This window comes from Embiotoca jacksoni, unplaced genomic scaffold, assembly GCF_022577435.1.
Source record: "Embiotoca jacksoni isolate LCO1_2020_lvr unplaced genomic scaffold, fEmbJac1.0.p SCAF_15, whole genome shotgun sequence".
Classification (NCBI taxonomy): domain Eukaryota; kingdom Metazoa; phylum Chordata; class Actinopteri; family Embiotocidae; genus Embiotoca; species Embiotoca jacksoni.
In genome coordinates, this window is record NW_027185285.1 from 12,331,276 (window position 1) to 12,347,938 (window position 16,663).

At 43.4% G+C, this 16,663-nt stretch overlaps 2 protein-coding genes across 2 annotated transcripts in view; one reads left to right on the forward strand and one right to left on the reverse strand.

Moving 5' to 3' along the window:
* Positions 1-5,037, forward strand: part of syngr3a (synaptogyrin 3a) — a 9,687-nt gene extending 4,650 nt beyond the window's left edge. The window contains exon 4 of the mRNA XM_069149679.1: positions 823-5,037. Within this exon, the coding sequence (XP_069005780.1) occupies positions 823-1,041 (219 nt within the window). The 3' untranslated portion in view covers positions 1,042-5,037. The remainder of the gene's footprint in view (positions 1-822) is intronic.
* An 804-nt stretch (positions 5,038-5,841) lies between these two features.
* znf598 (zinc finger protein 598) lies at positions 5,842-16,468 on the reverse strand. The gene is made up of 12 exons (XM_069149676.1): positions 16,183-16,468; positions 15,141-15,253; positions 12,938-13,067; positions 12,303-12,514; positions 11,915-12,132; positions 11,714-11,807; positions 11,021-11,220; positions 10,770-10,845; positions 9,787-10,673; positions 8,821-8,989; positions 8,559-8,706; positions 5,842-8,372 (listed from the first exon to the last, which is right to left on the reverse strand). The coding sequence occupies exons 1-12, from the start codon at positions 16,354-16,356 to the stop codon at positions 7,998-8,000; spliced, it is 2,796 nt and encodes a 931-aa protein (XP_069005777.1). The 5' UTR covers positions 16,357-16,468; the 3' UTR covers positions 5,842-7,997.
* Between the last annotated feature and the right edge of the window lie 195 nt (positions 16,469-16,663).

Genomic DNA, 16,663 nt, shown 5'->3' on the forward strand with positions numbered 1-16,663 from the left:
AACATGGTTATCAAACACTTTTGAAAAAGAAATGCAATAGAGGATATTTTACAGTTTATTGTCCACACTGACATCACTGCACTGAAACTGTAAACTTTACTGGAAATGTAATGGTTATATTAAATATGTATTTAAACACACACACACACACACACACACACACGGAACACTTATTCATCTACTTCAAGCTATTTTTTGTCTATTATGTTCTGTAAAAAAAAGTTTCATATAAACCAGCATGTCTGCTGACACCAATTTATCTGTGATAGGCCAATATCAGCTAATAAAACTGTCCAGCCAAAGTATCAGTCGAGCTCTAATCTTTAATATATGCACCCAGAATTCCCAGAACTAAACGAGTCAGAGTGGGTTCAGGTGCAGGATCAGGACGTCCCTACTGCACTTTGTCCTTGACTTTCCAAAGAGAAAAGGTGTTAAGTGCCACTTCAAACAGAGGCTCAGGATTTGGGGCCCACCCTGACTTCTTCTGATGTTTGTCCCTTGTAGGCCTGTTTGATAATCCATCTATGACCTGAACTAGAATATAGGAATCCATTTCTGACAAAAGTGAGAAACTTGTCATCCATCAGCTGAACTGTGCTTCATTTTATGTGCTGCAACTACTTCAAGTAGTCAGCAATAAGGTTTAAATGTCTACAGCCCACTTTTTTTTAAAATCCTGCTTTTAAATGTGATTTTTCTGACAATTATGGGGTTGAGATGTGCTTTCATTATTCAGACCAGCGTACTTTGACTAGTGCAGAGTTATTTCTGTTAATCCCCCCCCTCTCCTCCCCTCTGTCCCTCCTGCTGCCCCTGTAGGCCGGTCTAACAGTGCGTGCGGTCCAGAAGTATCTGCTCGGCACAGATATGACCCTTTTCACCACTGAGCACATGGACGGCGGCGCGCCCACCCAGCCATACCCCTCCAATTCACCAGGAGCAGGCACCACCGAGATCACCGAGACCACCGAGACCTACCAGAGCCCACCGTTCACCGAGAACAACGCAGCACCCACGTACCAGGTCCCCATTTACTAGAACAGATAGACCCGACGATGGAAAGAGGAACAGATACAGATAAGAGGAAATTGCTTTCTGTGCTGTTACACGTGCAGTTGTGTATGAGTTGATTTGGGCTGAGTTTTTTGTTTCAACAAAAAAAAAAAAAAATGGCCGCTGCTTCTTTGTTTCCTCCTCTCGTTCCCTTTCCTTCCTTTACATTCCAGCTTTATCTGAATTTTTCTACACCTGTACGCAGAGAAAACCCAGTGCCCTTGCATCGGAGCAGATAAAACAAAAAAGAACAAAAACAAGAGGAGGAAATTCAGAGGAGGAGACCATTTTGCAGTATTCAAACACCATTATGACAAAAAAAAGAGAGACAAAGGGATCATCAAGTGATTCGACCACAACAAAGCAGTATTAGAGTACTGAGGATAGTGCAGGAGGCGCTCACATACAGCACCTCTCATCTTATTCCTTTCATTCATTTAGATGTCAAAATGTCCTTTCATGGCAAACACTGCAGGGAAATCTTTCTTTTTTCTTCGCTACGGTACAGTCTGGTCATTCCTCCATTGTTCCCTGCTGCAGTTAAAAGGCTCCATCTGCATGTATCCAAACTTAGAGCTCAACTAAGTGCCATACTGTGCTGTGTGTCTCAGACAGTGACTTAATTTAGTAGATTTCCACATGCTGTACAAAAGAAAAAAAAACAAACACGACAATGTTTTGTGACCAAGTGCAATATCTCACATTCTTGTGTAGGTAGGTAGATATATGCTGTACTGTAGGTAGTGTCAGATTAGGGGATTTTAGGCACTGTCTCAAATTACATGCTAGTCTTTGAATTGTACTTTTAAATCTCAGGCTCATTTACAAGCAAAAAAATTGACCGACTTCCCTGAAGTTTACAAGACATTAGAGAAGCTCTCATCCACAAAAGAAATATAATTAGTGATGTTGAGGAAGCTCTTATATAAGCTTTTCAGGCATTTGTGGTCATATTTGATGTCTTTGATGGTGTCCATCACTTTAACACCGTGTACAGTACGTGTCACAATTGTCCCCATAGATCAATATGTAGGATTTTGCTTCATTCATGTATACAGGTCAGTCCGATTACACTTCAGATTCATTGGGGGGGGGGGGGACCTTTTTCCACAGTGAATCCCTTTAATGTCATGGATGGGTTATCAAACGGACCTGCTGGAAGTCTTTAGTTCTTGTTGGAAAGTCGATCACATGATTACGAAAAAACGACACAAAAAGACCACAGAGACACAAACTGATCACAACTTTGCACACCTCGTGTCATTATCCATCCACAGTGCCAGGGAATGTATGTGGTGTGTTATTTGAGACAGTGTCCTGGGATGAGTTGGGATATTTCAGGATGAACTTAGGTCTGTTTTATGTTTACGTTTTAGAAGCTGCCAAACTGCCCTATGTTCTTATTGCCGTCTTCTGATTACTACTATGTTATTAATGTTGCTTGGATATTTTTTTTTTCAGGAGGGCGGGGTCAGGGTGATCAAGGGGGTGAAGGGGTATGGAGGTGACGTTGTTGTTGGTGGTGAGGGGGGTGTCAGATGAGCTTTTTATGAAGTGAGCGAGGTCGGGTTACTGGAGGATCAAGTGCAGTCTCAGGCAAATCTAGTTGAGGGATGTTAAGGGATCGCTAACTGGCTAATTCATTGATCCTGCAGTCCTGCTATTGAAAGGGGTGGGGGGGGGGCTTATAATTAGTTGTCATGGCAACAGGAACCGAGTTGGGTGGATGTGGGTCACCAAGGGCCCTGATGTAGATAGTAACCATGCCAACCATGTCAGTGTGTAGCAGTTTCTCTGTGTTGTGGTCCATGTACACACGCCATCAGTGAATCTTTAGTTTTTGGTGTGTGTGTGTGTGTGTGTGTGTGTGTGTGTGTGAGGGGCGTATCGGTCGGTGCGCTCGTGAACAGATTTTTGTGCTGCATTAAAGTTTACGTTCTCGAACACGTGTTTGTTGAAGTTTCCACGCAGAGGAGGAAATCAAGAGTCTGTAACGCCATTTAATAACTTCGCCAGAACAAAACATCTTTCAGCTTGATGTACTATCAGTATCACTATCAAGATATCTGACATGCAAAATATGAAGTGTTTTTGTTTTGTTTTTTAATGAACGGAGCCAAATATGAAAGTTCATGTCAAAGTGATGGTTTGCCTGCTCTTAAAGGATCCAGTGGAAACAGTTACCTGCTGCAGGACAAACTGGGGCTCTCAGAGGTTTAGAAGTACTCATGATAATAATGCATGAATTTGTTGTATAGAATTCATTATATATTGAATACTATGTAATTCTTAAGTTCACTCCAAGATGTTTTGCAAAGTATAGCCAGCCATCAGTGCAGCTGACGGGATTCCTTCCTACAACTAATAACAGTTAATTGTCAGAAATGGGCCCATTTTATCCAAACAAATCACTGTTTCCTCAGTGTTATCTCATCCTCATCATCCTGGTGATCATTTATATACATGCACACGTGTGTGTATATATATTTCAAAGCTCCAGGATAAGACTTTTCCAGTGTGCTAACTCAGTCTGATGTTTCTGCACCCAGGAATTTCAGCAAGTAGTAAAAAAAAAAAATCATGTCACCCAGTAGAGGGGCTGTACCTGTATCTCAGTATGAAGGGTTGATGTATCAGAGTTAATACACCTCTTCATAAAACAGTGAAGGTGTTGGAAGTAATTTTCCAAAAATTGGTAGAGATATTGGCTCACAAAGTAAAGATGCACAGAGAAGTGTAGGTTTCAAAAGTTCTGGTTCTGGAAAATAAGCCCTTTTGTTTGTACTTTGTTCAGGCACTAAAAAGTAATTTCAAAGCAGTCTTGTAAAAAAAAAAAAAAAAAAGAGCCAAGACAGATTTTTGCTTTTTACATTTTATTCTGCAGACTGTCTGTCAGCGAGGGCATAGTTTAAGCTTTAGTTTAAAAATAGAGGGATAATCAAGTAGTACTGTCTTTCAGGATTTTGTTTTGGGAGAGGGTGCAACACCGGTGGGTGCTGGTCTATTTCAGGGGATGGGACAGATACTGGGAGGTTTGGTAGGTGGGAGGGAACTATTCAGTTGATTTGTTGGAGTTAAAGGACCTCACTGTGTTTTAGCCCATTGGCTGCAGGTTGTACACGGTGAACATCTATGCTGACTATTTTCTGAAGCACCACTGGTTCTAATTCAATCTAATATGAAAAAAAAATATTAAACACAATATTTAAAAAGTATAAACAAAAATAAAGTTATAATCCTTAAGATTTTCATGAAATTAAATCCAATTTTGTGGTTGTCATAATTCTGCAATGGCCATTTAATGTGGTTATATCCTGAAAAAAAAAACCTTCAGATGGCTGTTTGCAAACCTTGGTAGCAACGTCTGTCATTCTTGTGCTGGATTTAAACCAGAATAAAGCAACTAAATAACTACTGTAATAAAGTATTTTCAAATATATATTTTTTCTGGAAGGAAGGAAATCAATGTATGACATGCTTTGGAAAATGGCCAGTAATAATACACAATATATGAGAAAGCAACAATGCAGTCCTTTAAGTCCTCAGTATTACTGGGATGGTTGTAAGCAGTTAACGGGGGTTTGGTGAGACTGGGGTCGTGATGGTGGTGTTCGGTACTCTCTGGGGTTTCACTGGGTGGTTCGGGGTGCCGTCAGGTCGTATTATTGTTCTCAGTGCTTCAGTCTCTTCTTCAGTCAGTGTGATAGGTAAAAATAATAATACAAGCATTCTGTGTTTTGTGCTCTGGCCCACGTACACTGCCGTGGTATTGGTTGATTGTAAAATTTAGTATGTTATCGAAGTAAATGAAACTTGTGTGTGATGCTGTCCAGGGTCTGGTTTGTCCTGTACTACTGAAAATAAAAAAAAAAATATAAAAAAAAAGATCAATGATTACTTATGAGCTAGAATGCACTCTTTGTTGGAAAAGCTTTGTTCGATGACTTTTAAAGGGGCCAAAATCAAAGTTTTATGTGATCATGTTGTTTTGTTAGACTGAGATCATGGAAAGGCTATGATATGATATATATATATATAGTAACGCTGGTGCCATGAGTTGTGTGGTTTCCAGTGAAATACATTGCATGGATGTTACAATACCCCTCCAACCCCAAAGTAACATTGATGATAACAATTTAACCCCCATCGACGGACGGACAAGTAAACATTGATTTTGTAGCGTGCTACCCTCCTTTAACATGTTTCTTCTGAGTTGTTTCTTCCTGTTCTGAAGGTGTTTGACCTCTTCAGTGTAAAAACGCTGTGTACAGAGATGTGTGTCACTGTCTATTACCTGAATGTCTCTGGACTGCAGTCTGACCGTCACTCCAATAAAAAAAAAAAAATTAAAAAAAACTAACATGCTTCGGACTGCCTGTTTCTGTCTTTGGATTTACTTTGTGCACATTTGTTGTATTTTTAAAGTGGCTATACACATTTTTTTAAGTAATAAGACATTATCAAATAAAGAGGAGGAGAGAGAGAACACTTACTCCGGCCTGCAGTTTATCTCGTCTGTACTCGGCCCACAACTTTAATGCTTTGGTTCAGTCTCACTGCTCCCACAGCCTCATTTTCAGCAGCAGCTCAGTGAAAAAGCTGTGAAAGTCCGCCGTGCACTTCCTGCTCAGGAACACCAGACGCAGCAACACGCCTAGTAAAGATAGAGAAGCATCAAGCAGCTAAAGACCCAGGAGTTCCCTCTGGAGCTGCTGGAGACCAAGAACAGGGAAACGAGAGGGAACCATTCGCTGGGTGTCGAGAAACACAACTCGAGATGAATGATGGGATGCGCCATCTTATTTTTTATTGTGACGGTACACTGATGCAAAAATAAAATACAAGGATCTTAAAAATGTACACATTCACTGGGAAAAATAAAACGGCTTTAAATTAGGTTACGTTGAATTTGCCATATACATTTTTGTGACATTTTCGTTTAAGTGATACTGTCAGATTCCTACAATTTACAGGCTCTGATGCCAATAACAACTTTACTATCTGTTAAAACAAAAAAAACAACAAAAAAAATCTCGCTGCGGAAGTATTGCTGCAGCTTCTTTCATGATTGACGCAAAAGACAAAGTCGCCGTGCTTGCATTTACCCTCCCGACAGGGACATGGCGTCAGGTATACAGTTATAATTAAAGCATCCGTCCATTGGCCGTTCATACCGGCTGAAATTTGTATTTTACGTTGATGTTGTCATATAATTTTAAAGCCTTAATTGGCTGACAGCGTTTACGCGTGCGGAGTGCAGCTGTGGAGAATTTTTTTTTTTAAATGATCATGTTTGTCCACAACTGCTGGATGTGTAAATGAGGACCATTTTTGACAAAGTTTCCAACGGAAAAAAAATGACCAACATGACAATGTTGTGTTCACAGCTTGTCTACGTTGCCACAAGTACCCCAAAAAAAAACAAAAAACAAAACTGCAACTGCAGTTTTAAAATCTCAAAAGATTTGAAACAAGTCGACTTCAGATGGTCCTTTCCAGTCATTTTGTGCCCAGTGAAAATTCAAGTGATTAGCCAAAGTTTAGTTAAGTATTAATTCCAATTCAATTATTGAGATGCAAGTGATGAAAAGAATTGAAACGCATACACACCATCACGCTTGCGCACACACACACAAAGATACAGAACCGTAGAGTGCTGACAGGAACAGCTTTATTTAAGGCTGACAGAAAATCGAGTAAGCTGCTGTATGACGTTTAGACAAACTCTACATACACACTCGGACACAGACACACTCGTTCACTCGCACACAAACACAGGTGGGCAGCAGTGCAAGCTAAGGGTCCTGAGAGAGAAGATGAACAGATTTTGGATGAGATGTAACCAGTCACCCCAACAAACGAGAGTAAACATAGCCTTTGTGTTACAGCTTGAGTCGGCTCAAACGGAGACAGAGCGTGTGTGGGAGGGGAATACCGATAGTGTTTATAATTAAGAAACTCTTTAACTATTAAATACTGGAGATTGAAATAAACAGAGCTTCCGCTGACCTCAGTGGTTGCTCTGATGTTATCGCAAATCCTTAAAAAGTAGTGAACATGAACAGCTGGGAACCCTCAGGGACTCCTTCACGGTTTAGTTTCCATTGGAGACCCTCGTGCTCCACCACGGCCACGATTAACCATCAATGAACAAACCAAATCTACTGCCGAGTGATGTGAACTGAAGACAAGAGAATGGTATTTATTGAAAAACAGTCAAACTGTGACCCAAAATTTGTTCGAATTTCTGAAGCAGCTTACATCCAGTCACACCTTCCTGCTCAATGCCAATCCAACCACTGACATGTGACCAGGCCTTCCTCTGCATGAAGCAATGAGCAATTATAAGCAATTAAACAGCTCCACTTAAGTTATTATGGTGCAAAATGTTTGAACTGAACAAGTTTGTGTTTATTTTGTTATTTAAGCAAGCAGCACCCCTGGAGAATCATGCATCCTTTATCAACTCTGATGTGAACAAGAGGATGTGCCGTCCTCTGTAGAAGTGAGAGCAGAAAGCAGGGTAGAAATGTAAATCAATAGAATTTCTTTGTTAGGGAATGATGCATTCTTCAAGTAAAGTCTGTCCACTTTCATTAAATAAATTGGGAACTCTGATTAGAGGTTGCCAGTGCCAGCTGGAGAAATCCAAAAAGAATGCGAGTTGAAAGAAAAGTTCAGATGGGGCGACCTTGTGTGTCGTAACTGAAAAAAAAGCATCGACACAAACCTATCAATATGATCCTCGTTAGAAAGTGAGAACTCCAGAAACCGTCTTCCTTCGCCATGATGTGTAGGCCTCGCACTGCTCTGGGACGTTGTCAAACAGGAAACGGGCTGCCGTTGTCCCACGCTGGCTGCTGCAGGGCTTTGACTCGACTGCAGAGGCAACTGAAAACTTGCCCGATATTGGCAAACTGAGCAGAGGAAGAGCGAGAGGGCTAGCTGATGATTCGGCTGATCGACTGCAAGGAAGGGAACTCCTCGCTCTCCCTGATGTGCAGGGTTTTGTGGGAGATGAAGTCTTTGGGGGCCAGTACCTGTCTGCAAGTGGGGCACACCTGGCAGTCCAGCTCAGCCGCTGCGTCAGCCGCTGTGGCAGGCATCTGCCAGGCGTTCTTCTTGTTCTTGTTCTTCTTCGCTCCTCCCGACCCCGACTGCTTCTCCATTGCCCTGCAGTCTCCGTGGGCGGTCAGGAGCTCCTGTTGCTTGCCGGTGTCCGGCAAGAGCACCAGGAGCTCGTTGAAGATGCGGTTGAAGTCATCTCCGAGCAGGTCCTTGCAGCTGCGGTGGTACTGGGCTGCTGACATCACACACTGGAAGCAAAGAGAGAGGACAGATGAAGACACGAGGTGAGCGGCAAGCCTCGTCAAAACAAGCATTTAGCTCAGCGCTGCCGGTCGATCGGCAGGTCTAATGCACGTCGTTTGTACAAAACACAACGCAGTTGCAGTCGTCAGGCAAAAAGTGTTCACAACGTTTAGCCGCTCTGTGACAAGTACCTGTCTGAACTGGGCAGAGTAGTTTTTGAACAGGTTGAACTTTGACTCATCGTTGTGGAGGTACGTTCTGATGGACTGGATCAGCTCCAGGTTTCTCTGGTGGAAGTCGTCCGGTACCAGGTAACCACTGCTCGACACTTTTGGGGGCCTGGGAGATAAAAAAAATAAATGAGTGCTACTCGAGGCCAACAGCTACATCTTTGTTGAACACGGACAAATGAAGAAGAGATCATATACTGTATGAAAAGCGAGACGGGCTCACAGGTTGACTGCAGAGGGGGCAGGCTCCACCACATTACTGTTGAGGGGGATCCCAGTGAAGCCCGGGGGAGGCTTAGGGGCCGACACTCCCAGGCCAGGTGGAGGTGGGGGGGGGCTGGTGGAGGATGGGGCAGGAGTTGAGGCCTTCATTGGAAAAGAAGTCTTGAAGCCTGCGAGATAAAACACAGCGTGAGCTCCAACTTCTGCAGTACAAGAGGAACCAATTCAGAAAAAGGATTTCCAACGCCGTTTCACCGTTGTCCCGTTTATTAACAACATCACGTGTTCTGTTGTCTCCTCCGAGATGATGCATCAAAGCCGACAAGCTCTTCCCACTTTGTGTTTACATCATTAATTCACAGACTAATGAATGCAGCTTCTGTGACCTCACCCACGGGACAATTGGACAGGCCTTTCGCTGGGTTCAGCACTTGCTACTATGCTGTCACTTCCTTTGGCCAACAAAAACCTTGGTGGCAAACAGCGCAGCCGACTGTGCAGACGGCCGACAGCATCAAGTCAGCAAACAGACTTAATATTGATGAATGCTCGTTTTGAAAACAGCCATACAGACACAACTTTATTGACTTTGTGTTTTGAGAGGCATGTTGGAGGATTTCCAAATGACTTCCAGAAAGTGATTTTTTTTTTCCCAGCTACCGTCTGTCAGCCATTAAAGCAGCTGCACATTCAGCTTTAACTTTTCACTTCAAATGTAGTGCCAGACCGACAGTGATTGTTTTGTAACGAGGCCTCACTCTTCTTACCCTTTGAGGACGGTCATCTCAGTCAGCTTTTAGTGAAGCATGTTGTCAAGAATGACATTCATTTAATACGACTGCGATTAGAGCACACTAGTCTAATAAACAACCTTCTGTAAACATTTGATGGCCGTCTGCAGAAACGGTTACAAGGAGAAAAATGTCGAGTGATCATAAAATGATCTAGTGGATGTCATGTGCTGTACCTGGTGGTGGCTTCTTGGTCATGAGGGCAGGAAACTCCTCCTCTTGTTCGACAGCGGGGTCTGCGTTGGGATGAGGGGTTACAGCAGGCGTGTCTTTGCTAGTGGCTGGTGATTTCTCAGCGTAACCGTTGGCCAATCCGCTCGTCAGTGCTGCCGTCACAGCGTTGGAAAGCGGTTTGTTCCAAGTTTTATCGGGGACATTCTCCTTTTGTGCTGCCGTTTCCACCGAGATCGTATTTACAGCTGTTGCCGTCCCTGATGTTGTGGACGGGGATGTAGAGGGAGGGGCTGTGTTCTTCTGTTTTTTCTTCTTGCTGGCTTTAGAGGTAGGGGGTTCTGTGGTAGGAGTTGGACTTGTAGAGCTGGAGGTCACAGTAGAAGGTTTGGTGTTGCCTCCTTTAACAGTAAGCAGAGAGGAGATATCCAACATGGTGGGCACCGAGCGGAACTCCTGCTGCGTCATCCCTCCGCTCTCATCATCTGAAGGAGGAGGAGAGTGACTGGACGCCGCTTTCCCGTTATCTCCTACTTTCTTCCTCCTCCGTGAAGATGAAGAGGTTGAGGAGGAGGAGGAGAGGAGCTGAGGGCCCGAGGATGCAGAGGAGAGGGGAGGAGAAGGTCTGGAGGAAGGAGGAGGATGAGTGACGGGTTTAGCTACGGCAGTGTGGTTGGACCAGGCAGACTTGGAGCCCGAAGCGGGTCTCAGGGGGCGAATTTTGGAGACGAGAGCCGGGAAATCCTCTTCTTGAAAAGAGGACATTTTCTTAGGTTGGGCAGAGTAAGCTGGAGTCATGGGGGTTGTAACGGCTGCGGTGGAGAGGCTGGGGAAGTCGTCCTCTCTCAGAGCTGTGTGAGCTGTTGTAGCAACCACAGGAGCTGACTTTACACTGGAGACACAAACAACAACAACACAAATGAAACATTTCAGGACACACCAGATTGTATGATGAGAAGTTCAGTTTGTACTGTGTGCTGAAGGTTACATGGGTGTCGCAGCTGTGGCTCCCAAAGCTGGGAAGTCATCTTCTTCACCAGGATTAGTGCTCTTCATTGTTCTCACTGTTAAAGAGGTGACAATAAATACATTAGAACAGCTGCTGGTGATCTCAGCAATATTTGCATCAGTCCATATATCTAAATTACTGGAATCCCATAATGCAACAAGATTTATACAGGAAGCTATGATGGGGAAAACAAAAAACACTGAACAGCCAGTAACTTCTTCAATTTGTACCTGGAGGTTTGCTTGGCGGTTTGTTTGCAGGTTTGATAGGTCCGGTCCGGTGTCTGAGCTCTTCTGGTTCTATTCTCTCGGTCCTCTCCTCTCTGCAGTGCTTGGGAGCACTTCTCTCCAGCATCGCTCCTCTCTCCTCCTGCCTTCGCATTGCCATGGAGGCCCTCAAAGCAGCTTCCACCTGCCTGTCCTCGTCCTCTCTGCAGGGAAACAAGCACACAGTCCAAAACAGGAAGATTGACATCACAAAAATGAACCCTGACTGAAGATGTATGCGCATGTATTTTGACTACAACCGATTAGCTTAAAGAAAACCAAAAATAATTAAAAGCACCGGTGAATCCTTCAGAGATGACAAAGTGTTACATTTAAAACACTGAAACTGCATATAAATGTCATATAAACACAAGCACACAACAGTACAAGGTTGTGGCACACTCAGCTGTGACAACGTCAAGCCGCCATTCATTAAATGCTTTCCATGCTCGCTCCTCAATAATAGCACTGGATGCTCTGCAGTCCAGTCATCGGATGTGTGACTGCATCCACATCTTTTCCTATGATACAAAGTTTCTGTGGAGATCGACCCGACAACAACAACAACAAGTCCCTACTTCTAGTTCTGACACCGACGGGTGATGTGCAGTGAAATGTCCCTTGTAATCAACCACAGAGCTTTTCATTTAGACTCACCGTGAGTACCGCCAGCTCTTCTGTCCCCCCTGAGGCCTTCCTCTTCCTCCTCGACTGTGACGCACCTCATCATAATCCTCGCCACTCACCAGACCTAAGGGGACACGCGCGTTTTATTCACATTAACTGCCTAAAAATTAAATGCATATTATTAATAAAGCTAGCGGCATGTCAAGACAAAACCGCAACGTCCTGACCGACCTTCATTTCTCCTCTGTTGTCTCGGGGCGTAGTTGAACTGCAGGTCAATGTGCCGGTTCTGTCGAGCCTCGGCTCGACTCTTGCTGTGTGCTGCAGCTTTGTGGGCCTTGTAGTCGATCTCGGTGCGGAATGCATGAGTGAACTGTTCTGTGGCACAGCGACCTTCCTCGCACAGGTAGTGACTCTCTCTGAAGTGCTCACTTAGATACTGGTAATCACTGTTGATAGCAGGGTTAAAGGTCACATTTAACCATCCGGTTTACAATATTTATGTACAACACAGGGGGGAAAAAAATACCTTTGCAATCGTTACAAAAATGACAATATGATAAAAGGAATATACAAACTCTAAGATTTTCATGTGTACGTGTTGAACGGCTTCACACACCTGTAATATTCCTGAGAACCGTCAGCATCACAGAAATGGCAGAAGTAGTGGTCCCTGCGCAAGTGTTTAAGCAGCTCATCATTATCGAGGTAACGGTCATCGCAGAACTTGCAGAGCGGGTGTCCTCTGTGACTCGTATCGTCCGGGTCTCCGTGTGCTCTGTGACGTGCCAGTTCCTTACGATTATACCACTTCCGCTCATGAGAGAAGATCTGGAGGGAGAAGTGACGTTTAAAGCACACATGATCTGACAACATTGGTTTCCTGTAATACCGTTAACCAAAAGATGAGCTGTCAAAAAGGTATTTATTAGGAAATTGACATTTTCTTTTCATTTGATTCACTTCAGTGCATTGAAAAGTGCATTATTGTCATATTTAATGAGCATCTTCTAGAAATAAAACACCCATAAAAGATACTGGTTCTGGTACCATTATCATTTTCACAATGGAAAAAGAAATCCTACAATTGATCTGACAGATAATATCTCAACCTAATTACAGTCTCCAATCTGATAAGTTAAACTTGTAGGAACTCCTTGTGCTACAAAGGCTGTATATGTGTGGTGTGACAGTAGTCTTGTGATATTGAGACACTGATAAAACCGTGAATCGATTGGTTCGGGATGATTCTACCTTGAGATGCTTTGTGCAGAGCTTGCAACAGAAGAGCTCGTGCTGCTTCCTCATGTGCTGCTCCAGTTCCTCAAACTTGGAGAAAATTTTAGGCTCTGGACAGCGTTGGCACACGGACAACAGCAAATGCCTGAAAAAACACACACCAAGAAAATGTTTCACTCAGAGTTCAGAAAAATAAAAACAATTACTCATCCACAGAAATCAGTTATAGAAACAAGAACAATCAAACAACTATTATATTAATTATTATTTCACTTTAGTTAACCAATAGTTAAGATACAGGGAATATTTCTTAAAGCAAGTAATTAACAGATTTGCGCCTAAAACGTACTTCCTGAATGCACCCTTCGGTTATCACACACTTACATTACAATAATCATTAAGCTCTAAAAAGTGGGAGACAGAAGAAAAAGTCAAAACAAAGCACAGCATTGAATGCTGCAATCAAAAGAAGACAACATTGAAGGCTTTATCTATTTTACCAACTTCCTCTTCATACTATTCATGTATGGTTGTATACATTTCTACCATGACCAAGTCATTCAGCTGCTGTATGCTGAAATACAAAGTTACTCGAAGCATTATGTGAAGAGCTGCAAAGATTAGTTCATTAATAAATTAATTGCTTGATGGAAAATTGATCGGCAACCATTTTGATGATCAATTAATTATTTTGGGTCATTCATTAATGAAAAAGAATTCTGATATTCTCCAATTCCATCTTTTTAAATGTGAATATTTTCTGGTTACTTTCATCCTTCATCATAAACAAAGGGCCTGATTTACTAAAATGTTTGCGCGTGTAAAATCACGTGCAAAAAAATATCCAAGCAGATTTACCAACGACGTTCAGTGAGGATTGCGTCTTTCAAATGTGCAATTTAACACGCATTGTCCATTTTGTGTGTTTGCCTGCATGTATATCTAATATTGGGCGTTTCTGCTTGAAGGTGCAAAATACTGGGAGGAAACATGCAAATAGAACAATTTAGCACCCGCAACTATATTTACTAAACCTGAAAGTAGAAATAGGAGACGTGATTGTTGTGTCTTTTCGTACAACTGAAAGGTATTAATCAAATGCGCAAATCTGGAGAGACGGCGGCTCTTATTGTGGTGAGAAGGAGACGCAGAGAAACCAAAGAATACGTAGAGAACGTGGTTTTACACCCGTGGAAACATTTTTGAGATGACAGAGGGAAACATTACTCAGACATATCGTTAGTCCAGCGATGATATTTCTGAGTTGTTGAATGAACTGAATGATGATTGACAGCCAACCGCAAGGAAACTTCTTACGACTCAGCATTTTCCTGCCTCTGGGTCGTTCCAGCGTATCGCTCCTTGGATATCCCACCGTCCTGTTATTCAGGTGTGCTGTCATAGATCCTGAATGTGTCCCGCAGAATTCACGGATAGCTTCATAAAGTTCCTGAGCACTCGTGAGGCACTGAATGAAAAACCACCTGCTCATCACAGAGAACTGGACCTGCTGATCTGTGTTTGTTAGAGGATCTCATCCACCGTCCCTCCTGTTTTATTTTGAAGCCTTTTTTTTTTTTCCCCTCGCCTTTTTGTTTTTCCCCCACAGTATTGACTTTCTTGCCAATAATCTCCTATAAAGCGTTTTGTTCTTGTTATATTTCAATGGGATCAGAATTCCTTTTGCAGTTGCATTGCTGGAATCACTTCAACACACGCAAACCTCCCATTTAAATACAGCGAATTGCACCCGATTTCAATGACGCAATTACTCTGAATCAAATCACCCACAAAACGGGTGCAAACTTTTGGAAGGAACACACAATTAAGTACCCGTTATTTGAGATCTTAGTCAATCAGGCCCAAAGTCTTTTTTGGTTGTTGCCTGTTAGTCAGGACAAAACAAAACATTTTCTGCAGGACTTTGCGAAACACCACTTAACGATTTTCACCATTTTCTGATATTTCAAGGACCAAACAGCTGGTCCATTAATCAAGAAAATAACTGACAGATGAATCACTCATGAAAAGAATAGTTACTTGCAGCCCGAGTTGGGCGTTTCAACAGACGTCTGTTGAGGATAATCAGCATTATCTTATTCCCTTACGCCGATTACAGATACTTTTTTGATTTGTGGCATTAAAGCCAACAGTTAACCGTTTTTGAGTCTCCAGCGGTCGTAGATACACAATCATAACGAACAGAGACATCTCGTACCTGTACTGGGCGTAGATCTTCTCGTCACAGAAATAAATGTCATGCTTCCTCTCACAGGGGAACTGCTGATAGGGCAGCGACTGAAAGGCCTCCAGCTTCTTCACAAACACCACCTGAGAACAACACCACAGAGCTGCTGAAAATCTCACCTCGCACACACACAACTCCAGGAGGGAAAGGGCTCTTCACATTATTAAACCAAACATAGTCACAACGTTTAGATTTTGAGACACGGCTTCAGAAGAACTACTGTAATCTGTTTGATAGATATATTACCTCAAGGCATGCAGAGGGTTGCATACATACTTTTACTACATCAGGCAGGTAAAACATTTTGATATGAGCAACATCCAGCTTGAACACTACTAGAAAACACGTCTTCGTAAGTTGACAGCTAGTTGACATTTAAAGGGAGTGGTGTGTTGTGAGGCCCTGGTTGGGACGACACTGTCCACCTGGGTTATGGCTGACATCCATTAAATCACCCGAAACAGGATTAGCACAATTTAGGGGGACGGGGACGAGCGGGCAGACACCTTAATGAGCTTCAAATCGGTCTGTAATCTAAATAAAACAGGAGCCGAGGACACAAACATTTACCGCTGAACCCTTTGACGTGCTGACGCCGGGTGTGTTTCAGGAGACAATTTACATTTCTTCATGAATATATTTACATTTCACTGGATCACAAACTCGATTTCACTTCGGGTGAACGAGACGCAGCAGGCACGCCGTCACCCGCGGCTCCTTCACGGAGGCCGACCTGTGAGCCAACTCTACCGGACTCACGTTCAGAGTTGACCAGCTCGTGTTAGCTCCGGCTGGCTCAACCAAGATAATAACAACGAGAAACAAGCCGATAAGACGCCGTCGGTTACCATCTATCCCCCCCCAGAAATACCTCTCTTTTATTACGACTCCAGCTGCTATACTATCACATCAAATCCGCACGTTTTTAAAGCAATGAAACTGCCAAGACGTTGCGGCCTAGCTAGCCACACCGGGCTCCATCCCCGGGCTCCAGTAGCAGAGGGACCCGCACCTTGTCGAGCTCCTCCCGGCAGACGGCGCAGTACTTCTGGTCGCACAGCACCCTCATTTTGGTGGAGCAGCGGTAACAAACCGGGTGGTCGCATTTCCCCAAGGCGAAGATGTCTACTTCTTGGCAGCACAGCACGCAGTTCTTCTCTGCGTCTTTCGTGGTTGTTGAATCCATGTCGGGCGGAAGAAAAAGGCACAAATCGACCTTTTTAATGGAAATTTTTTTTGGGAGAAGCCTTCGGCCGTTGAAGCGCTGACGTAATTATGAAAGTCTGAGCTGCTGCGGCGTCACGCAACTGTCGTACCGAGAGCACGTGGACGGACTCCGCTCAGCTGCTCTGCCGCGGTGCTTATAACCATCACACCTGCGTGATCTGTTCCAGGTGCGTCGGGCTGATTGTGACAGGAGGTACTTTGGAAAAATATTAACGAGCCACAAAGTCGTAATGTTATAAAAAAAAAAAAAAATTGACACTGGTTGG

Bases quoted from the DNA above. Each gene is read 5' to 3' on its own strand.
- znf598 (XM_069149676.1), bottom strand. From the start codon at position 16,356: ATGGATTCAACAACCACGAAAGACGCAGAGAAGAACTGCGTGCTGTGC. The intron at 12,133-12,302 runs GTGTGTGAAGCC...TGCTATCAACAG, and splicing joins GGTTCTCAGGAATATTACAG to TGATTACCAGTATCTAAGTG. The intron at 11,808-11,914 runs GTCGGTCAGGAC...GTGTCCCCTTAG, and splicing joins ACAACAGAGGAGAAATGAAG to GTCTGGTGAGTGGCGAGGAT.